This window comes from Gracilinanus agilis, chromosome 4, assembly GCF_016433145.1.
Source record: "Gracilinanus agilis isolate LMUSP501 chromosome 4, AgileGrace, whole genome shotgun sequence".
Classification (NCBI taxonomy): Eukaryota; Metazoa; Chordata; class Mammalia; order Didelphimorphia; family Didelphidae; genus Gracilinanus; species Gracilinanus agilis.
In genome coordinates, this window is record NC_058133.1 from 489,416,223 (window position 1) to 489,439,395 (window position 23,173).

The following is a 23,173-nucleotide window of genomic DNA, read 5'->3' on the forward strand; positions in this document are numbered from 1 at the left end:
ACAGGTGCATTTGGGGGCGGTGAATAACTGTAAGGGGGTGGTGATAGTATGTGACAGGGGGTGCTAAGTAATAATTTTTCTGGAAAGGGGGCAGTAAGCCAAAAAAGTTTGGAAACCACGGGGCTAAAGCAATGACTTATTTTGCCCCATTTTTATAGTATATAGTTTACTAGGAATACCATCAAAGATCTCTTTGGGAGACCCCTCATCATCTCCAGTTTCTAGATAATGAGATGACTTTGAGGGGTAAAAAAGTAAAGCCAGCCAACACATCTAAAAAAATCTGATATTTTCCATAGTGTTTCCCACCCATGGACCTTTGTAAAGGAAAGGAGGCAGTTGTGTTCTCATACCCCTTCTTTGGAGTTGTCCGTTCTTTATACTTAAGCATCATTAAATTTAGACTGTTTCGGTGTGAATCTCTCAACTTATTGTTGTTGCTGTCGTGTTTATTGTTTTCTTGGCTCTTGTTTATTTCCCTTTGCATCAGCACATGTAAATCTTCCCATTCTTCTCTAGATTCATTGCATCTGTCATTTCTTATGTAGCATGGCCATATTCTATTCCATTTATTTATGTACCATAATTTGTTTAACCATTCCCCAATCTATGCGCATCCACTTTGTTTCCAGATCTTTGCTATCATGGAAAGGGCAATTATAAATATTTTGGTGTATATATAGCCTTTTTTGGTCAATGATTTCTTTGTACTCTGCTTTGTACCAGCTTAATCTCTGGGTCATAGAGTATGTACATCTTAGTCACTTCGTATCATTGCAGATTGCTTTCCAAAATCACTTCACAGCCCTACCAATAGTGCTTTAATGTGTCTGTCTATCCCTTCAACATCAACTATTCCTGTCTTTGTCATCTTTACCATTTTGCTGAGGTGAAATGTCTAGGTTATTTTGATTTGCATTTCTCGTATTATTAGCTATTTTGAGCATTCTTTCATATGGTTATTAGACAGTCAGCCATTTCAGTAGGCCAAATCGGCCTGGATAGTTATTTTCTGCCGCCTTTGTTATTAGAAAAGTATTTAAACACCTTAAGCATCCTTTATTTCCTCTTTATGGACTCTCCACCATTACAGATCACAACCCTCCCACTCTTTAATAAGTGGTCTTTCTGAGATGCTGTGGTTGGACACATCCATCACTTGGTAGCTGTGTGTTCTGATGACAAGCTTCACATTAAGGCTGGTCCTGAGACCCCAGACCAAGAGCTGGTCTATCCTGCTTGTTAGAGCCTGTCAGAGCTCATACATACTTTGCTGGCATGGCCTTTGAGAATGCAGGGAGGATCTTGTCCACACCATGATGGAGTTTTGGTGGAGGATTGGAAAATTGCCTGGCCTAGCTGGTGATGTTTTCTTGGATGTGCAGACAATTCTTAATTACTCTTGTTAATAGATGCATAGTACACATGGTACAGCATGATGGGTAGTGCCCATTGGCAGCTTTTTCCCTGTTGCAGCCACAGCTCCGGCAGACGAATTTAAGAGGGGCTTAGAGAGATGTTTGAGACTTCCAGAAGGAACTAGGAAATAGGGAGGCCAATCACTTTATCATTTCTCTCAGTTTCTTTTAATTCCTTTAATTGCATAAATGGCTGGGATGAAAATGCAGACCCAAATGTAATTAATCATCCAGTGAAAACACATTTTGCTGTCAAGAAGGAAGTAGAGAATTGCCATCGAACAGCCATTATCATTGTTAGCTGTGCTCTTTCCTGGAAGGCCAGGTTGTTGCAGGTCTTTCAAATTAAGGTTCAAGTAATGCCAGGGAAATCTCTCCTTCCCCATCCTGCCCAGCCCAAGTAGACTAAGCTAGTGAAGGAAACGAGAATCAACAAAAAGTGCTTGGAAAACTCATGGGAAGCATTAGAGAGGGGATGGCAGCCTTAGGGTCCACTGGGCAAGTGAGTAAGAGGGGGAGCCTTAGTGTCCTTAACCATTTTCTGTATATTTGTTTACTCAAGTAAAGTATAAGCTTCTTGAGGCTTAGAACTCTTTTCATTTTTATCTTGTATGCCCCAGACTATCACATTGGCTGGCACTTAGTAGGTGCTTAATAAATACTTATTAATTAATTTAATTAATTACATGTGTGAGTGCAGAACCCCCTACCCCTTTTTATGATTATAATAGTATTAGCCTCTATGATAATTTTAATAACACAGTCATTAGTTTTAAGTTAATAGTCAAATAATATAGTTTGCTTTATAAGAATTATAAACTTTAGCTAAGAAAAATACAGTTTAGGGTGATATCAAATCTTGTTTACAGGCATTTTGATCTTAAGCCTATATCCCAAGAGTTTCCACTTAGCCCATCACACCCCTCTCTGTGTATGACAGGATAGTTGGATACGGGGCAGAGGACTGCTCTTTTTTGTATAGCAAGATAGTCAAGTATTTCATAATAATTGTCAGCAGAAAAACAATCAACCCCCAACCCCTTATTGCAGAGGCCTTGGAAAGGTAAACTATAATAATAGACATAAGTTACCACCTATAATGATTTTTTTTTACACTTTCTAGCTTAATAAGAATTGCCCATGTGAAAGATTTTCCATCCATTCTCTTTTAATTGTGATTCTATTTTCGGTCATCAGATTTCTTAGCATAAAAAAGGCTATCTCCTATGGTTCAGGATCTCCGGTTCTGTTCTTCTCCTCCTCCTCCTCCTCCTCTTTCCTCTTTCCTCCTCCTCCTCCTCTTTCCTCTTTCCTCCTCCTCCTCCTCCTCCTCCTCTTTCCTCTTTCCTCCTCCTCCTCCTCCTCCTACTCCTCCTCTGACTCCTCCTCTGACTCCACATATAGTTCTCTTTCCTATGTGGTGTTCTACTCCTCTGCAATCTTCCCTGATTGTCATTATTGCTTTCTTCTTCTGCAAATGACCTTCTATTTACTGATCTATTTTCTTACATCATTCTCCCACAAGTTACTTCTTGAGGGAAGGAATTCTTTTTATATCCCTTGGACCTATAACAAGCCTGGAGTAAAGGAGATGTTTATATTTGAAGGGTGTTGGAGTGGTAGGTTTTGGTTTAGTCATAAGACTTCCCGTCGTCATAAGTCATAGAATTGAGAGGTAGAAAGACAACTCAGGGGTTCTATATATTACTAGCCCCCTCATTAGAGGAAACTGATCCCTTTAAAGATTAAATGTCTGGTTCAAGTTTATACCAGTGAAAAGCAGCAAAACTAGGAAATTAATCCAGGTCTCCTGTTCCAAATTAGGGCTCTTGTCACCATACCACTGTTTTTCTTGGGGAAAAAAAAAAAGCATTCTTCTGTGAAGAACATAGAGAAGTATGGGAGGACTTATAATAAACGGCTACATATTAAAATAAGCAGAACCAGGAAAACCACAAAAATGGTGAGCATAATAACTTAATGAAAAGGACAAAAAAAGCAAAACTAAATACCGAGGCCTTAGAATGTCCATGCTTGGCTCTAAGAGATGAGAAAGTGCACTTCCCTCCTTCCAGGTGGAAGCAAAGAATTAAATATTTTTTTTTAGAAAAATTTTCCGTGGTTACATGATTCATATTTTTACTTTCCCCTTCATGCCCCCTCTTCACTCCCCCATATCCAATGCGCATTTCCACTGGTTTTAACATATGATCAATCAAGACTTATTTCCATATTATTGATAGTTACATTGGTGTGCTTGTTTCAAGTCTACATCCCCAGTCATGTCCGCATCAATCCATGTGTTCAAGCAGTTGTTTTTCTTCTGTGTTTCCACTCCTGCAGTTCTTCCTCTGAATGTGGAAAGCATTCTTTTCCATAAGTCCCTCAGAATTGTCCTGGGTCATTGCATTGCTGCTAGTACAGAAGTCCATTACATTTGATTTTACCACAGTTTATCAGTCTCTGTGTACAGTGTTCTTCTGGCTCTGCCCCTTTCACTCTGAGGCAAAGAATTATTGGTATAGAGCAATGCATGCACTGCCAGTCACTCTTAGTCACTTGGTTAGTTTTGCTGATCTGCCTTTTATTCTTTGTTATAGAGCAGTGATTCCCAAAGTGGGTGCTACCACCCCCTTGTGGGTGCTACAGCGATCCAGGGAGTGATGATGGTCACAGGTGCATTTATCTTTCCTATTAATTGCTATTAAAAGTAAAAAAAAAAATTAATTTTCAGGGGTGCTAAGTAATATTTTTTCTGGAAAGGGGGCGATAGGCCAAAAAAGTTTGGGAACCACTGTTATAGAGGATGGCTTCTATGTAGAGAAAGGGGGAGAAATCGATTTAGAAATGAAGGTGGTATAAAAAAGCAAGAAATAGTTAAAATATTTAAAAATTGAAGGCAAAAATGTTCTCTGAGTAATATTGTACTCTTCAAGGTCATTTTCCAGTATTAATGCATTGTACCCAAATTTCCATAGAATGTCCCCAAATAGAGGATCTAACTACTCTACAATGCCATTTTGCTAGAATTATTTTTTCTCTTTTTTCCCCACTTTTTATTTTTAAAAATCTTTAATGCTAGCATTTGCAGTGATAGTATGACAGCCCCTTTCCTTTTCCAGAAGCCATCTCTTATAACAAAAATAAAGAAGAGGGGAGTAGCAGATCAGAAAACTCATCAGACCCAATTAAAACTGAGGCTGCTAGTGTAGACAGGGCACTTGCACTCATAGGCCCCCACCTCTGAAGAGAGAGTGGTCCATTTTTTTCATCTCATCTTTGGGGTTAAGTTTAAACATTTATTCTCGTGAAATATTTAGCTTCTTTCTTTTCATTTCCATTGTTGTAGTTATTGTGTATATTGTTTTCCTGGTTCTGCTTACTTCAGTAGTCTTTTCATGGAACCAGTTAAGTAAATTGAGCTGTGTATGTCTGTAGGTCAGTGTTCCAAACACTTGATAATGTGTGGCTCTTGCAGATACATGAGCTTTGGATTCTCATGGGAACCTTCATCAGTACAAATCCCTCTAGGCCAATGAAGAATTATATGAGATTAAATAATGTCAATAAGAATGTAAAATGGTTGTGGGGGAGGGGAAAAGGGGGGAGATCTGCTTTTAGATCTCCTCTCTGATTGCGTTTTTAAAAGGCCCTAGAAGTTTAAGGAAAGCCCAGGCTTCCTATTTTTAGTCCCATCCCTGTTGAATTTTTCCCCTTGTATGTTTACATAGCGATAGTCACACCATCTGGTAATGATAGAATTGGCCATTGGAGTGGGGGAGGAGAGAGGCGTTACACCCGGACATAAGACTTGAATCTCTAGAGTAACTGAGTTGTTGCCTTAATTCTAGAAATCCTAAGTAATGGTTTGTTGTGCTCACTGTGGCTTGGGAAGAGGAAGTGGACAGGCTTTCAGTGGGGTTTAGCGATTTCTTTGGACTCTCCTGCTGGAAAATGTTTAATATAGCATTGAAGGAAATCTTTTCTGAATTCTGCCATTACAGTTCAAGTCTTAGTGGCTTAGGCATATGCAAGAAACCAAATGTTTCTGGGAATCAATCAGCATTATGCAAAGAAGGAATCCAGGAGCTCTGTCATCTCCTGAAACCAAATACTTTAGAATTGAAAGCGTTTTTCTTTTTTTAAACCCTTACCTTCTGTCCTAGTATCAGTTTTTAAGACAAAAGAGCAGCAAAGGGTCTCTCAGATGGTATTAAAGAATTTACCAGAGTCAGCTAGTAAGAAGTGCTTGAGGTCATATTTGAACCCAGATCCTCTTGGCTCTAAACCTGACTCTATTCATCTTGTTAACTAGTTGCCCCATTGAAAACTTTTCTTAAGGACACTCTTCAAAGGCTGGAGAAAGGAGGGGAGGGGATGTGAGGGGGGCCTGGGTGGGAAGAGTCAGGAGACTTGGATTCTAGACCTGGCCCTCCCACTAATTAGCTCTATAATCTTGGACAAGCTGCTCAACCTCAGGGGCCCCAGGTTCTACATTAGAAGGGCCTGGACTACTCTGGTCCAACACAAAGATTCTGTAAATTGATCCTTTTGAGTTAAGACCATCTTATAGATTCTGACCATTAGAATGGCCCTCGAATTTCTGTGGCCCTCAAAATGATGGCTCTGCTCTAAGCACTTCATTTTGGAAGCTTGTTTTGTCCCTTGGTGAACATTGTAAACTGTTTTCTTTGGGGGAAGTCACTCTCAAGGTAGTGAATGGGACAGTCTGCCTTTCTCCACTAGTGGCTAACTATCATATTTTCATCATCTCCTACCATCTTATCCTTCTCTTATTCTTCCCCCATCTTTTGGAAACTGATGGCCTAGGTGGGCCACAGAGAGGCCACATCTGCATTTGACTCATAACCCGCTTTAGAGTCCCAGGAGCTGTTGTTCAGTTTTTACCTTCATACAACACAATGAGTCTTTCATTTGCAAGTGTGAAAAACACTGGCATAACCTGACTTGATGATGCCCAACCTATCTGGATCATTGGAGGAGTTCTCATTTATTTTCCTTGGAGCCAGTAATAGGATAATTTCTTTTGCAGCCAGGATAGGTGGCTGGGTTAATAGTTAGCATTTACCTAGCACACTGTGAGCCTCATAACAACCCTGTGAAGTTAGTACTATTATTAGCCACATTTTATAGAAGAAGAAACTGAGACTGAGTTTAAATGACTTGTGTGAGGTCATATAGCTAGGAAAAAACTGAGTACTAAATTTAGTGCTCCCTGATTCTTAGTACAATACTCTGTCCAGTGGATAGGGCCTTGGTTCCATGATTCACGTTCTTTCTTTCTCCCCTCCCTCCATAGCCAGCTTGCAATTCCACTGGGTTTGATCAAGACCAATTTCCATGTTATTCATAGTTGCACTGGGGTGGTTGTTTAGAGTCTACATCCCAAATCATATCATATCTCCATCCACCCATGTGTTCAAGCGGTTGTTTTTCATCTGTTTCTACTCTCACAGTTCTTTCTCTGAATGTGGATAGCATCTTTCTCACAAGTCCCTCAGAATTGTCCTGGATCATTGCATTGCTGCTAGAGAAGTCCATTACATTTACATTTGATTGTACCACAGTGTATCAGTCTCTGTGTATGATGTTCTCCTGGTTCTGCTCCTTTCACTCTGCATCACTTCCTGGAGGTCTTTCCAGTTCACATGGAATTCCTCCAGTTCATTATTCCTTTGAGCACAGTAGTATTCCATCACCAACAGATACCACAATTTGTTCAGCCATTCCCCAATGTGCGTTTATTTTGTATCCTGCAACTTTGCTAAAGTTGTCGATTATTTCCACTAGCTTTCTAGTTGATTCTCTAGGATTTTTTAAGTAGACCATCATATCATCTGCAAAGAGTGATAGCTTAGTCTCCTCATTGCCTATTTTGATACCTTCAATTTCTTTTTCTTCTCTAATTGCTACTGCTAGTGTTTCTAGTACAATGTTAACTAATAGAGGTGATAATGGGCATCCTTGTTTCACTCCTTATCTTACTGGGAAGGCTTCTAATTTATCCCTATTGCAGATGATGCTTGTTGATGGTTTTAGATATATACTATTTATTATTTTTAAGAAAGGTCCTTCTATTCCTTTCTATATATACTTTCTAGTGTTTTCAGTAGGAATGGGTGTTGTATTTTGTCAAAGGCTTTTTCAGCATCTATTCAGATAATGATGTGATTTTTGTTGGTTTGCTTGTTGATATGGTCAATTATGTGAATGGTTTTCTTAATACTGAACCATCCTTGCATTCCTGGTATAAATCCCACCTGATCATAATGAATAACCCTCGTGATCACTTACTGGAATCTTTTTGCTAGCATTCTATTTAAGATTTTTGCATCTATGTTCATTAAGGAGATTGGTCTGTAGTTTTCTTTCATTGTTTTTGATCTACCCGGCTTTAGGATCAGTACCATATTTGTGTCATAAAAAGAATTTGGTAGAACTCCTTCTTTGCTTATTATGTTAAATAGTTTGTATAATATTGGGATTAGTTGTTCTTTGAATGTTTGTTAGAATTCACTTGTGAATCCATCTGGTCCTGGGGATTTTTTCTTAGGGAGTTCTTTGATGGCTTGTTCAATTTATTTTTCTGATATGGGATTATTTAAGTATTCTATTTCTTCTGCTGTTAATCTAGGAAATTTATATTTTTGTAAATATTCATCTATATCACCTAGATTGCTATATTTATTGCCATATAATTGGGTAAAATAGTTTTTAATGATTGCCTTAATTTCTTCCTCATTAGAGGTGAGGTCTCCCTTTTCATCTTTGATACTGTCAATTTGGTTTTCTTCTTTCCTTTTTTTATTAGATTGATCAGTACTTTGTCAATTTTATTTGTTTTTTTTCAAAGAACCAGCTTCTAGTCTTATTTATTAATTCAATAGTTCTTTTACTTTTGATTTTATTAATTTCTCCTTTAATTTTTATGATCTCTAATTTAGTTTTCATCTGGGGATTTTTAATTTGTTCGCTTTCTAGTTTTTTGATTTGCATGCCCAATTCATTGATTTTTGCCCTCCCTAATTTGTTAATATATGCACTCAAGGATATAAATTTCCCCCTGAGTACTACTTTGATTTTGGTATGATGTCTCATCATTGTCATTCTCTTCTATGAAATTATTAATTGTTTCTAAGATTTGTTCTTTAACTGATTTTGGAGAATCATATTATTTAATTTCCAATTAATTTTTGATTTTCCTATGACTTAATAAAATCTCGATTGGTTGATAGAACTTTTTAGATGAAGGCCAGTACACTCATTTTAATTAATTAATTAATTTTAAGTCTTACCTTTAGTTATTAGAATTGATGCTATATATTGGTTCCAAGGCAGAAAAGTAGTAAGAACTAGGCAATGACGGGGGCAGCTGGGTAGCTCAGTGGATTGAGAGCCAGGCCTAGAGACAGGAGGTCCTAGGTTCAAAATCAGCCTCAGACACTTCCCAGCTGTGTGACCCTGGGCAAGTCACTTGACCCCCATTGCCTACCCTTACCACTCTTCCACCTATAAGTCAATACACAGAAGTTAAGGGTTTAAAAAATTAAAAAAAAAAAAAGAACTAGGCAATGAGGAATAAATGACTTGCCCAGGGCCCAGGAAGTATTCAAGGTCAAATTTGAACCCAGGAACTCCTGTCTCCAGGTTGTAGCTCTATCCACCTTACTGCTGCCATATTTATTTTTATTAAGGAAGGAGTTTGTGTCAGGCTAAGAATTTGCCTTTCACAGCTTGTTTTTTCTTTTTGGTATAACTGGACAGTTTATTACATACATCCCTATTCTTCACCTAGAAAATAAGTGGAATCATCCTTTAGGCTCATTGACTCCCTCAGTTCTTTGTGTAGAGAAAATTGCCTTGTCATATTGATTGGTTCAAATAGGAATGTAATTGAGAACATAATTCCAAATCTCCATTATACAAATAGCTCTATTAATGGGGTATTTATTGAATGTGCCTGTCTTTCCACTGACCATTCAAATTGACTCTTTACATCTTTTATCATCTTTGCCACTTTGGAAAGAGCAAAATAAGCCTCCACAGCTGTTTTAAGTGATTTTTTTTTAAACTGTTACCTTTCGTCTTTGAATTGATACTAAGGTAGAGAGGTGGAAGAGGTTCTAAGGTAGAAGAGTGGTAGGGGCTAGGCAGTTGGAGTTGATTGACTTGCCCAAGGTCACACAGCTAAGCAGTGTCTGAGGTCAGATTTGAAGGATATCCTGTCTCCAGACCTGGTTCTCTATCCACTGAGCCATCTAATTGCCCCTGTTCAAGTAACTTTCAAAACACATATGCAGCGAAGCTTAATCTCCTTTGGTACTAGTTGCTGGCAGAAATTTCTACACAAAACTGCTGTCATCATTAAAGAGTGTCTGATAATGGAGAGATGTAGCAAGTGCAAGACTCACTGTGACATTAAGGAGTCAGTGTCAGGTTTTCCAAACAGTTGGGGCTCAGGAAGCTACTTTAAGAATGCATATTTTAAGTTTCTTTATGTCAATAGGTTTTTAGGGGAGAAAGGGGAGTCACGCCACTAATTCTTGCACCTCCGTTTCTATATTCTGGCCCATTGTCGGCTTCCATTTGGGTTGCCTGCCCCTAGGTTCTCCCCCCATCCCCCCAAAAAAACACATGTGGAATTAGGGAGCAGAATTGGTGACAGACAAGGATTGGACCCAGGTCAGCAGTGATATACACAAGGGACTTAAGAGAATGAAGCTATTCACCCTCCAGTTACTGGTGGTAGATAGAGCATGGGGCCTGAAGACAGGAAAATCTTAAGTTCAAATTTGGCTTAAGTCACTACCTGTGTGACCCTGGGTTAGTTTCTTAACCTTTCTTTGCCTCAGTTTCCTCAACTTTAAAATGGGGATCATAACAGTACCTACTGCAAAGACTTGTTAAGAGGATCAAATGAGATAATATTTGTAAAGCACTTAGCATAATATTCAGCACAGAGTAGGTACTTAATAAATGCTTATTCCCTTGTTCCCCATCCCCGTGGACTTGGTTGAGGCTCCCCCAGAAGGTGTTTTCTCCTTCTAGGTATGGAAATGACCAGTGTGGTTTATATTTTCTCAAATGGGTTGGGGCAGAGAAAGGGAGCAGCAAGTAAGGGAAATCTCTGGAAATTCTTCCCTGTAGTCTTTTGCCTAGCCTACTTTTCATTTGATTCATCAGACGTTTATTAAGTGCTTATAACCTAACAAAAAATATGACTACTACAAGGGTTAAAATAGACATTTTGACAAAATAAGAGAGCATCTTTTAATAATTTAAGTTTTAATGAGAATATAGTAGAGTTGTAAATTAATATTGTCCCTTTAAGCCAGAGAAAAGAAAACTTCTAGCAGCTTTTAACAATTAACAATTTAGCTTAATTAAAATAGAGATAGTAATAGAATATAGTAAAAGAGGGAAAGATAAAAAAGAGGAAAAAGAGATTACTAATCTTATACCTTATAAATATACCTAAAATTCCTAATACTACCTCTACCTGGTTCCTACTTCCTGTCATTGTGGGCTAGTTAATCCCTACACATCTCTATGGTAAAAGAACCTCCAGGTCCCCCATTAAATTAAAGAATTCCTTTTTACACTACAATAATGCTCTTTACTAAAGGGGGAAATATGTATATATCCAAAATAACAGTCAAGTTAAATTATAACTGAATTCCTTATTTATCATTTCTTATAATACAATAGCATTCCATTAGATACTCTGTGTATATTGGGGGATGGGGATGGCCTTCTACCTTTCCTTGGGTTATATACCAAGTAGTGGGATCCTTGAACCAAAGATTAAGAACAACATAATGACTTTTCTCACATAATTCCAAATTGTATTCCAAATCAAGTCATAGCTCTATCAGTCAATCATAGCTCTATATTCAGAGTGCCTATCTTTCCCTTGACCATGTAGACGGAATTTTTCTATCTTTTATCATCTTTGCCACTTTGGAAGGAGTGAAATATCTTAAGAGCTCTTTCAGTTTATTCTTCTCTTATTATTAGTGATTTAGTGCATTTTTTCATGTAGTTGTTGATAGTTTTGCATTTCTTCTTTTGTAAATAATTCTCATTCTTTGTTAGGGAATGGTGCCTAGTCTTACATTTGTATTTGATAACCTTTTAGATCTTGACTGTCATGCTTTTATAAAACTCTAGATATTTGATGCATATATTTCCCTTCTATTGTTGTTTCTCTGTTGATTCTCTCTGCATTGATTTTGTTTGTGCAGAACTTTGTCCTAGTTGTTTCTGAGAGGGTTCTGCTTATATAGATCAAGCTAATGATGGCCTTATCTTAAGTCATTTCTAGTCCTTTTTGATAATGTGGTAAAGGAAGATGTTATTAGTGTCAGGAAACCCACCCATGAGTGTGGTTTGAAAAGTTTTCCAGATAGTGGAAAAACCCTGGAAAGTATTTAGGATAAGACATAATTATAACCGTACCAATGAAAAACAGGCTGCTTCAGCCCCTCCTCCCCTGCTTTCTTCAAAAATCTCAGGTTGCCAGGCCCAGTCTCATAATTTGAGCCAAAAAAATTGTGGTTTGGAGTTCTTAGCTGTTATTTGAAACTTAGTAAAGTTAATGCAGAAGGAAAAGGGTGGAGATAAAGAAAGGGAGCAAACTTTTTTTTAATGATGGGTATGGAGAAAATTATATTAGATGTGTGGAGATTTCATTCTCCATTAGAAGACATCTGTTAGTCACTGGGTCTTCCCTTTTGTTCTCTGAAACCATAGTCCAATAACACTTTACATTTATGTAGTAGTGTAATTATGATTTACAAGGTTGAGTCAGTATTCTATCATGGAAGGGGCCCTGAAATGAGAGTCCAAGGACCTGAGTTCAAGTTTCAGCCCTCCTACAGAATATCTGTGTGACGTTGGGCAAGTCATAGTACTTCTGTAGGCATCAGTTTCCTCCTTTAAAAGATGAGGGGTCTGTACTAAGCGATTTTTAAGAGCCCTTCAACATCTGAATGTGAAAATCACATACAGTACATGTACATTCAATCCTTATTGTGAGGATTGTAGGAAGAAAACATACTGCTTTGTTCAACCCCTTTAGGACCTCTTCTTTTGGCTACTCCTACTACCCTCTTTTCCTTGATATTCTGTTCTTTTAAAAATAGTTTTATCAGTGCCCTTTGTTTTTTTTTTTGTTGTTGTTTTTTTATTTTTTTTATTTTAAACCCTTAACTTCTCTGTATTGACTTATAGGTGGAAGAGTAGTAAGGGTAGGCAATGGGGGTCAAGTGACTTGCCCAGAGTCACACAGCTGGGAAGTGTCTGAGGCCGGATTTGAACCTAGGACCTCCTGTCCCTAGGCTTGGCTCTCAATCCACTGAGCTACCCAGCTGCCCCCATTGTGCCCTTTGTTTTTAAATCACATTCTTCATCATTATCATCATCATAACTAACATTTATGTTGTATTTACTATGTGCCAGGCATTGTGGCTAGTACTTTACAATTATTTTCTTATTTGAGCCTCAGCACAACCTAGGTGAGGCAACCACTATTATTATCACCATTTTATACATGAGGAATCTGAGGCAAACAAAGATTAAGTGACCTTGCCTGGGTCACACAACTAACTACTAAGTTTATATGGTCAGATTGGAACTCAGGTCTTTCTGACTTCAGATACCATGTTCTCTATCTACTGTGATACCTTCTTCTCCCATTTATTTCCAAATAAATCCCTCTCCTTTTAAATTTCAACTACCTCATGAGTCACCCCCTGTATTAAAGATTTTAAAATAATTCAAGAAAACTTTTTTTTTAATAACCTTGTTTTCTATTACAGCATGATCTTCTAGTTCTCTATAGCTAATTCTTCATTCAGATGTCTCAATCATAAATGAATATGTTTAAGAAATATTGTGGTCTGGTGGTTAAAGAGCTGGGCTTAGAGTCAGGAAGACTTGCCCCTGGTATTTCCTAGCTTTGTGGCCACAGGCAAGTCACTTAGCCTTCTTGATCCTCAGTTTCTTTATCCGAAAAATGCTGGGGTTTGATTGGATGGCCCCTAAAGTCACTTCTAGCTCTAAATCCACGATCCTATGAATAATGCATCTATATACTTGCAGATGTCTTTTAAAGCCCCCTTATATTTATTTAGTCGAGTATACTGTTAGTTTCTAGGTCAGAAACTGGAAATCTGTGATTTTCCTTCCTACCCCAAACCCTGTCCTAAGGATATTTGAGGACTTGACTTATACATATTCATGTCTTATCAGCTACCATGATCTTCAAATACATGACCTCCTCAGTTTTTAGGATTTCTACTTTTATTCTGTTTTAGCTGCACCCAGTGATACTCTTGATCTCACTGTTGCCCATGTTCTACAACCCTTAAATTCTTTTCTCTTAACCATAAACTCCTCTCTTTCCATATCACCCTGCTTATTCCTCCAAAGGCAATTCTTTGTCTTTACTTTGATCTGAAGTAACTCCAGCCCTCCCTCCTCTCTCAGACCCTTCTCCTTTGCTCTGGGTTCCCTTTCTTCCCTTTAGAACCTTCATCTTATATTTAACCATTTCATCTACCCTCAAACTTCTTGTTCCTTTCTTCTGTTACCATCATACTTTGCCAAACCCCGTTTTTGGCTTAGTCCACCACCATCTGTCTTCTCTGCTCCTACATGTGTGCTTCTAAATTCCGATGGAGGAAATAGCACAGTTGTGCTGACTGGGGCCATTACAAATTTATATGAAAAAAATCTCAACTAGATGCTGCTCAGCATTCTTTTTTCCCCCTTCATTTTCTGATACTCTGTGGTGCTCCCCATGGAGAGTTTTCTAAACCTTCTGCTTTCTTCAAGCCTCTCCTCCTCTGCTAAAGACATGGAGGTGGAGGTGGCTCTTCTTGACGAGGCCATTCCCTGATCTGTGTTGCCCTTGATCTTACCCTCTCATTTCCATTAGGAGCATGTCTCTTCACTGTCTTACCTGTGTGTGCTCTTTCTTCCTTCTCCTCTTCCAATCATATCACAAACTCAGATTTTCCAAAGGGAATTTATCTTCCTTAAACTCACCCTGCCTCATTTCTTTCCTCTCCCTCACTGCTCAGAACCAGTCTTGCTGATTGTCTCTCTACATCTCTTGACCACTCCTGTCTCTGGACTTCCATGACTACCACCCTAGTTCAGGCCCTTATTACCTCTTGACCATCTGCTATTTTTTTGAGAAGATATTTTATTTTCCCAATTGCATATAATAATTTTCCACATAAGTTTTCTGAAGTTATAAGATCCAAATTGTCTCCTTCCCTCCCATTTCCCAGATATGGTAAGCAATTTGATTTGAGTTATACTTGTAATATCATGCAAAACATACTTCCATATTGTTTATTATTGTAAGACATTATTTATATAAAATCAAAACACAAAAATAAAAACTCAAATAAACTAAAGTGAAAAATTGTGTGCTTTGATCTGCGTTCTGACACCAACAATTCTTTCTCCTAGTTCCTGCAGGTCTTTTCAGCTCTTTCTGAAATCATCTTGTTCATCATTTCTTACAGCTGACCAAGCATTCTTAAAGTAGGCTTTTCATTAAACTCTCAGCTTCCACACAGCTCTCAAAAGAATGTTTGAATAGCCCAAGACCCCCTATGGTCTTCCCTTACTGCAGGAATCTCCAGTGGTTTCCTCCTGTGCCTCAGTGTTCCAGTCTGAACTCCTCATTTGGTCATTTCCAGCCCTGTTCCCACCTGTATACGCAACATCCTGGTTCATACCCCTTGGTCTTTATTTTTACAGTCTGCCTCCCATTCCTAGGCTAGACTCCCTCTTTAGCTCTGCCTCTTTGAGAATCTTTAGCTTCTTTCAAAGCTCTCATTTCATGTGCCTCCTCTACTAAGAAGCCTTTCTTTGGTTTCCCTTGTTTGCTCTCTCCCTCTTTAAATGATCACATTTGCCACAATCTGTTGTCAGACAGTCACTTTGGTGACTGCTTTGTTTAACTCATGTCTGTTAAAAGGAAAGCCTCCCTATAAGTGGGTTATAGTATTTCCAGAAATGACCACAATAGAAATAGTGAAAGGCCATCAAAGAAATGCTGGTTTTTCAAAGATCTTTAAGGCAGTGATTGATTTTGTTTCTATCATATCCTCTGTACCTAATGTAGTGCCTTGCATTTAGTTGGCTCTTAAGAAATGCTTGTTGGGTGAGTATGCTCTGATTTTTAGGGATAGTGGGAGAATAGTCATGGAGCTCATTTAGAAATCAGATCTTTTGGGCATTATATAACTCTTATTTTTCAAGTTGACCTTTCTAGTTTGTTTTATTGAGACTTTTACTAAAATTAGTTGGCATTTCCCAAAAATATCATAAGGGAAACTTAAAGGTGTATAAGATGGGAGCCTGGCATTGACTAGAAGATAGCTGAGTTGGCAAAGTCCTGGCTCTGTCTCTCTTTAACCAGGTGGCCTTAACTGAGTTAGGTTTCCTCTCTGAGACTCAGTTTCCTCATTTGTTAAACAGTGGGTGGAATGAAAAGATCTCGTAAGAGCTCTTCCCGTTCTATAATTTCACATCAAATTCAATGTGTAGATATCTGAGAGTTCGTCATGATAAAAAAAACAGTATCAGGCTGTGACATATATTCTTTCCCTCACAGAGTAAAGGCAGCCCAGACTGAGTTAGGACAGCAGATCCTGGCTGATTTTGAAGAAGCTTTTCCTTCCCAGGGCACCAAGGTAATGTTGTAATCTCACCTTTTCAGGGTAGTGTCAAAACGAACTTGCACCGGCCTCAGACACTTCTTAGCTGTGTGACCCTGGGGAGATCACTTAACTTTACATTGCCCATTTCCTTCTGTCTTGGAGTTGTTACTAGGACAGAAAGTAAGGGTTTGACAAAAACTAAAACAGAAAAAGACCCATATGTAGTACATTGCACTTGTCAACTTCGATCTCTGGCTCTCAGTATTGCTCCCAGTTCCTAAAATGTTCCTTTTTATCTAGAAGCCTGATGTCTTTTTTCCTGGAATTTTGTCTTTTCTGTATGTAGCACAGCATTGATTCTTATAATTACAAACTGAAGAATCATACCGGCTCAGTCTGTTCTATGTCAAATTCTAATATCCTGGTTCCTCTTGAAATTCATTTTGCTCATGGCTATATTTTTAAACAAACAAAAAGGTCATGGAAGGTTCACCTCAGGCTAAAATTTCTTTCGGAAAAGTCATCTCCCTCTGATTATCCCCAAGGGAGGAAGAGACTGGGCCAGAAAGTCAGCAGTTTTCGATAGCATGTGATGAGGCACTGTCAAGATAATCAGAGCCCTGCTTGAGATCTGTCTCTGGTAATGCATTTGTGTTGTGCACTGCATATCAGCAGAAACTCACAATGATCCAGTTGTCAGGACCTCTGCCTTATTCTTCTCCACTGGCAGGCATCTCTAGCATGGCTGTTGCTTTGCTTTGGTACCTTCCATTAAGGGGACCCTTCACATTTCAGCAGATGGCATCATAGCTGTTGGAGGGAGATCCCTTCTAGGTATTATCAGCTCTCATTTATCAGAGAGATTTCTGGAGACCATTGTTCAGGCCAGAGGAAGAATAATATTGGCAAGCAACCTTCCTCACCACAGCATTGGTAGCCCAGATTCACTTACTGAGCCAGAGAAAAGTTTCCTGGATCTGGTTTATAATTCCGTAACTGGAAACTCCCTAATCATGTGCCTTTGTCCTCCATGGATGTAATTTAGGATGCAGGTGTGAATGTTTGGCCTGGCTTTGAAGGATCAGTCTTACACCTTCTTTGGGCAACTGTTGAGTATGATTTCTGAGCTTGCTGACATCATCTAATGGAGAATTCCTTCCTCATTCGGCATTGTAACTTGTATGGCCCTCTACCTTGAGGGCCTCTTGCTTAAGGGAAACATTGTTGTCCCCATTTCATAGATGAAGTAACTGAAAAACAGAGATGAGTCATTTACTTGAGAATGTTTGATATGTCGATGATAAGAGAGGATTGAGATCCCTTGATTTTTATCCCTAATCTTCTGTCCAGAGGCTCTGTGGTCTAACCTATGCCTGAAGCAGTGGATGGTTCTCTGTTCTCTGCTTCTCTAGCCACAGGCCTCAGAAGACTGCCCATGAAGGCCAGTTTTGTTATTTGGAAGAACTCAGCCCTGACCCACATTCATCTTTCTTTTTCCAGAGCCCACCAGCCTATTGCATTTAGGTTGATTTTGTGAGGCTTAGTATTTTTCCCCCAAGACTAAGAAGGGGGGTAGTCCAGTGATGACATCAAAAAAGTTAGCCTGCTGCCTGCTGCCCAGCAGGAGAAGACTGAAGATGAATGCATGACTTTGGGGCCATTCTGCATCAGGGCTACTATGAGAAACTGCACGTGTGGAGAGAAGAAGGTGTATGTTAAGGAGTACCTTAGAAAGGTCTTTTGAATATTTGGTAACTCAGTTTCCATTTTTGAAACAGGAATGACAATAAAAATAATTGGAATTTATATTTAACAGTTGACATTTATTTAATACATTAAAATTTGTGAGGTATTTTATAGCCCATTTGAGCCTCATATAAATCCTAAAAGGTAGGTACTCTCCAGATACTATTGTCCCCATTTTACAGAAGATGAGACTGGAGTTCAGAGGAGAGAAGTGATTTTCCTCATCGTCACAGAGGTGGGTTAGGAGCCCAGGATTAGTATGGTTCTTATTAGGCTGCTTCTCTAAATGATAACCTCAACTGAGAGAATAGATATAACACACTTTGTAGACCTTAAAGTTATAGAAAGTTTGCTCTTCTAGTTCATATTTGTCAAGTATTCTGACCTCACTATCTGGATAGATAGAAATCACAGAGCCACAGAATGGTTGAGTTGCAAGAGGCTTCAGGGATCATTACTTCCTCATTTTACAGAAAGGGAAAGTGAGGCTTCAAAAGAAAAGGGACTTGTCCTAGGGAGCAGACTGAGGTTGTTGGAAAGTCAAGACTAGAACTCGAGCCTCCTGACTTCAGATCTGGTGCTTTTCCTTCCACATATTACTTTTGTTTTTCAGTGTTTGACTGGAGTGAAAATTACAATAGTTTGGAAGCTTGCCTTCAGTCATCCTACTCAGAAATGTTTCCTTGGGATATAATATTGCTATATTGATCCCTTTGGTAGCCTCTCTATGATTCATTAAAAACTTAGGGGCCTATATGGATAGTTTACCATTAGGGAAACTAGTGTAATGGTTTGGCATCCCATCAGAGTTTAGGAGACACCCCCTCACCCTCCCAGTGTGACCCAGATAATGATTTTCAGGCTAGAGAATCCCAGAGGTTCGAGTCAGATACCAGGGGTCTGCCTATGGGCAGCTAAGACTTTCAAGAGTGCTGTTCAAACAGCTTCAATCCTTTGGCTTCTGTTTTGGTTTCCAGAATGTCAGACATCCTCTGGGCAGCCCTGGCTCTGATTTCCCAAGTCTCTACTCTCTGATTCACAAAGCAACCTTTATGTTGGTTCCAGAGAGAGAGTTAGAATAAGAGAATCGCTTAATGATTCTTTCATTGAGGAACAAATAACCAAAATACTCATCCACAGCAGGAGGAACAAGTGTCAGGGGAGTGGGAAAAGCAGTCCAGAAAGATAGAAAGAAGAAGAAGCTGTTAAAGGCCATGCAATTTAAAGGCTTTTTTTTTTTTTTTTTGCCCTCACTGTTGAACTGTTGACTGTTGTGTTAAGATTAAAATCGAGCTAGTGTTAAATTTTCACAGTCGTTTGTTTTACCAGAGGCCTGGAGGCCCCAGCAATGTCCTGCGAGACGCATGTCTGGTTGCTAATGTTTTGGAACCCAGGATCAAACAGGAAATCGTCAAGAAGTTTATTAAGCAGCACCTGTCTGAGTACCTGGTGCTCTTTCAAGAAAACCAAGATGTGAGTATTGACTAGATCAGTGCAGATGCTCCATTTGATTTGATTGGATGGTGATCAAGAGTGTGTGCATGTGCTCAGCTCCTTGGAGCCCAGGACTTCCTTAGCATGCCTCATTCTTGATGTTGACCTGCGTTATAGGGAAATTATAGATATAGATATAGACTTAAGGTAAAATAGAGAACTGACAGCTTGGCGCAAGCCCTGGACTGCATACATGGACATTCCATGATAGAAGGAAGCCAGGGGTTTGAAAAAAGAAAAGTTTTTCTTGGCCAAGCTGAGTGAAGGAAGGTGTGTTGTGTGGTCCAGCTTGCTTGAGATCTAAGGAGCTGAGAAGATTGGCAATTATAGAAGATTTGAGAGGAGAGACCATCGAGCAACTAACTCAGCCTAGGCAGAGATAAGGTTCAAATCTACTGCTGGTGGACAGCTGATAGAAAAACCTATACGCCCTAGTGCTTTCTTTTGGACTTAACTGGTTGTACAAGGATTGGTCCTGGTTCCTGTATCATCTTGGAGCATCTTGTAGCAGTGCAGTGAGAACCCCAATACTTTCGCCCTCTCCAGTTTAGATAGAGCTGTCTGTAGGTTAGTAAAGTATTCCCTTCATGGCAAAAACCCTCTCACCCACTTTTCCAAAGTTACCAACAATAAAACCAGTTTATTTATACCTCCTGTGTCTTCTCCAAGCCATCAAGATCCCACTATTGGAGTTACATTAACAACACTGGTATCCCTGTCTGTTAGGTGTCAGTTTAACTGACAAACTGTCATTCCCCATTCCTCACATCTCTGTGTGGTTTATTCTGTGTTAACCTGTCAGACCTTTCCCTTGTGAGGTGTGGGAGTGTCCCCAGTTTGTGTGATTCCCTGGCTGGCACCCAGTTTGTCCCCCTACCTTCCTACATACTTTTTTCACCTGTGAGCTGCCAGTGTCTGAGATTTACTGTGTGGAGAACCTCCACTGAAAGGCTCTGGGATTGGCTGTGTTTTCCTTTTCTCTCTTTAAGCTGGCAGTGCTGTCTGTGGGCACTGGATGATTTTTGTTTCCCATCTTCACCAGGTTGCCTGGCTTGACAAAATTGACAGACGCTATGCCTGGATAAAACGCCAGCTTCTGGACTATGAAGAGAAATATGGGCGTATGTTTCCACATGAATGGTATATGACCGAGAGGATTGCTGTAGAGTTTTGCCATGTCACAAGGTAAATCTGTACAAGATGTGCCCTGAGTCTGGTGCATTAGAGAATGTTGCATTAGAGGAGTAACTCCCATATCTGTCACTCCAGAGTGATTCCAAGTACAAATTGCTATCAATGTGTGGGCCTGGCATTCTCTTAACACATGTCTGACCTGATTCACCTCTCTGCCTCAGGCAGACAGATTCCCTTCCCCATGTGCTCCTCTCTGGGGGCCTCTTCCTAGAGCAGTCTTCTGCCTAGTTCAGCTGAACTAAAGCTAGGGCTCAAAAAGCAGTTCTCTATGAAACCTCCTTGGATTGATCCCAAATTACCTTCCACCCCAGAGTTTTCAGGTCTCCGGAATTTCCTCTCCTCATTGCACGTACATAATGCTTAATATCTAAGCCCCTAGCACTTCTGGTTTGGGCCTGCTCAGAAGGTAAATGGAGAAAAAGGAGGCTCTTGGAGGTTTGGGATGCCATCTGATTTAGCCTTGCATTTTCTCCACCATACCATGCCAAGCAGACCCCGGCTAATCATTATAATCATTATGGCAGGTGATGGTAATAGATACCTGCTATTTGTCTTCACTGCATTTGTTGGGAGAGCCTTCATTAATTCAACGAACAGGGCCTACTATGTGCCAATGATTGCACTAGGTGCTGGGATGGAAAGACTGATGAAGTGGTCCCTGCCCTCAAGGAGATGACCTTGTAGTGATGGGGAACAATATAGATGTGAATACAAAATCTGTGTCATGTCATTTCCCTGTGTGTTGAGGGGTCTCAGAGGTGGAAAGATCTAGAAAGACCTCCAATAAGATGAATCATGGCCAGGGCAATTTGGCTGTGATACGATGGGAGCCCCAGAAATAGATCAGTATGTCAGTCGCAAAAAAAAATAAATCTGGGGACAACATTGGGATAATCACTGGGTAGTATGGCTAGTGATCCAGTCATCTGGCCCAGAGCCTCATGCTACATGTTCAGGCAGACATTGAGTAAGTAGCTATATGGCTCAGTGGATAGAGAGGCAGGCCTGAAGGCAGGAGGTCCTGGGTTCAGATGTGGCTTCAGACACTTAGCTGTGTATGACTCTGGGGAAATTACTTAACCCCCAGTGCCCAGCCCTTCTTTTCTTCTGCCTTGGAGCTGATACTTAGTATCAATTCTAAGACAAGGTAGAAGGTAAGAGTTTTTTTTTTTAAAAAAGAGTTAAAATGTAGTCAAAAAGGAAAAGATCAGCCTTATCCATTATCTTGATATATACTTAAACACACCTTGAGTACTCTGGAACACCCATCATTCCATTCCTATTTTTCTTTGGACCAGGGCAGAATTAATCTATAGCTTAAAAACCTTGTTGGAAAGTTTCTATAGGAAAGGAGATACTTGGTCATCATTTGGGGTAATTAGATGGGTCAGTGGCTAGACTGCTGTGCCTGGCGTCCAGAAGACCCGAGTTCGAATGTCACCTCAGATACTAAGTGTCTGATCTTGGGCAAGTCACTTATCCCCTCTCTACCTCAGTTTATTTAACTGTTAAATGAGAATAATAATAGCACTACTGCTTAGTTTTGTTGTGAGAATTAAATGAGATATTTATAAAGCACTTAGCACAGTACCTGGCATTAGTAGGGGCTTAATAAATGCTTGTTTCCTTCTTTTCTTGAAAAACAATAGGCTACTTTGAATTTCAATATCAGTACATAGTTAAAGTGGGTGTTACTTCCCTCTCAAATTTTGATTTCCAAAGAAAGAGTAGTATTTGAGAAGCCATGAATTGATTCTCATTGCCTGCAGCCCCATAACCCACAGACACTGACTGACCCAACAGAGTCCCTGGGAGGCTAGAAATATGGCCCTGCCAACAAGGTCTTATAAACTTCCGGATCTGCTATTGTTCTTCAGTTAAAGCCATGGTTTCTGCCAAACTTCCATTGTTCAAAATCTGGCCAAAGGCCCCAGATTCATGATTCCCAAATAAACTCTCAATCTCCTGATTTGAGTTGTCATTCAATTGTTGTGGGAAAGTGGAAGCAGGAGGCAGAGAGCCTTGGATTTCACTCCAGCCTCCTCCAAATCCTACTTTGTATGGGAAGTTGCCGTCTGCATGGTGGAGAGAGTTTCCACACTGACGAGTACACAGGCCATCTTACTCATGCCATGACCTATATTCCAGATAGTATCCTGTGAGCAAAGTACCCAGTTCTCATTTCGATGGAAGCCACATTAACAGGGCAATGAAATCGCACCTTTCACAGCCAGTTTGCCACCCTCAGGCCAATTTCATTTATCTCTTGGTTAGGAAAGGCTGTTATTTGAAAGTAGGTTTAAGAGAATTATTCCTAGTTCAGGATTATGTCTTAGGACAGTGATGGCAAACCTATGACACGCTAGCCGTTTTCAATGACATGTGGCAGTATGTGGCTGTATACAAAGAAGTATGGGGCCGCATGCTGAGAATGAAACATTTGCTGTGGTGTAGTATAGACACTCTCTGTGCACTCTAGATGACAGTTCTACCTATATTAATTTACCTATTTTGGTTTATTAAATACAGTTATATATTACAATTATACATTTTTGTTATTTAAACTATTTATGCAAAATTATGGGGCCTTTTTTGAAGTGACACACCATCCAAGTTATG

At 39.6% G+C, this 23,173-nt stretch overlaps 1 protein-coding gene across 2 annotated transcripts in view; it reads left to right on the forward strand.

The window, feature by feature from the left end:
- VPS53 (VPS53 subunit of GARP complex) overlaps nucleotides 1-23,173 on the forward strand; it is a 159,870-nt gene that overhangs the window by 64,215 nt on the left and 72,482 nt on the right. For both annotated transcript variants that reach the window (XM_044672921.1, XM_044672922.1), the window contains 3 exons: nucleotides 16,075-16,153; nucleotides 19,196-19,339; nucleotides 20,403-20,545. In XM_044672921.1, coding sequence (XP_044528856.1) covers nucleotides 16,075-16,153; nucleotides 19,196-19,339; nucleotides 20,403-20,545 — 366 coding nt within the window. The remainder of the gene's footprint in view (nucleotides 1-16,074; nucleotides 16,154-19,195; nucleotides 19,340-20,402; nucleotides 20,546-23,173) is intronic.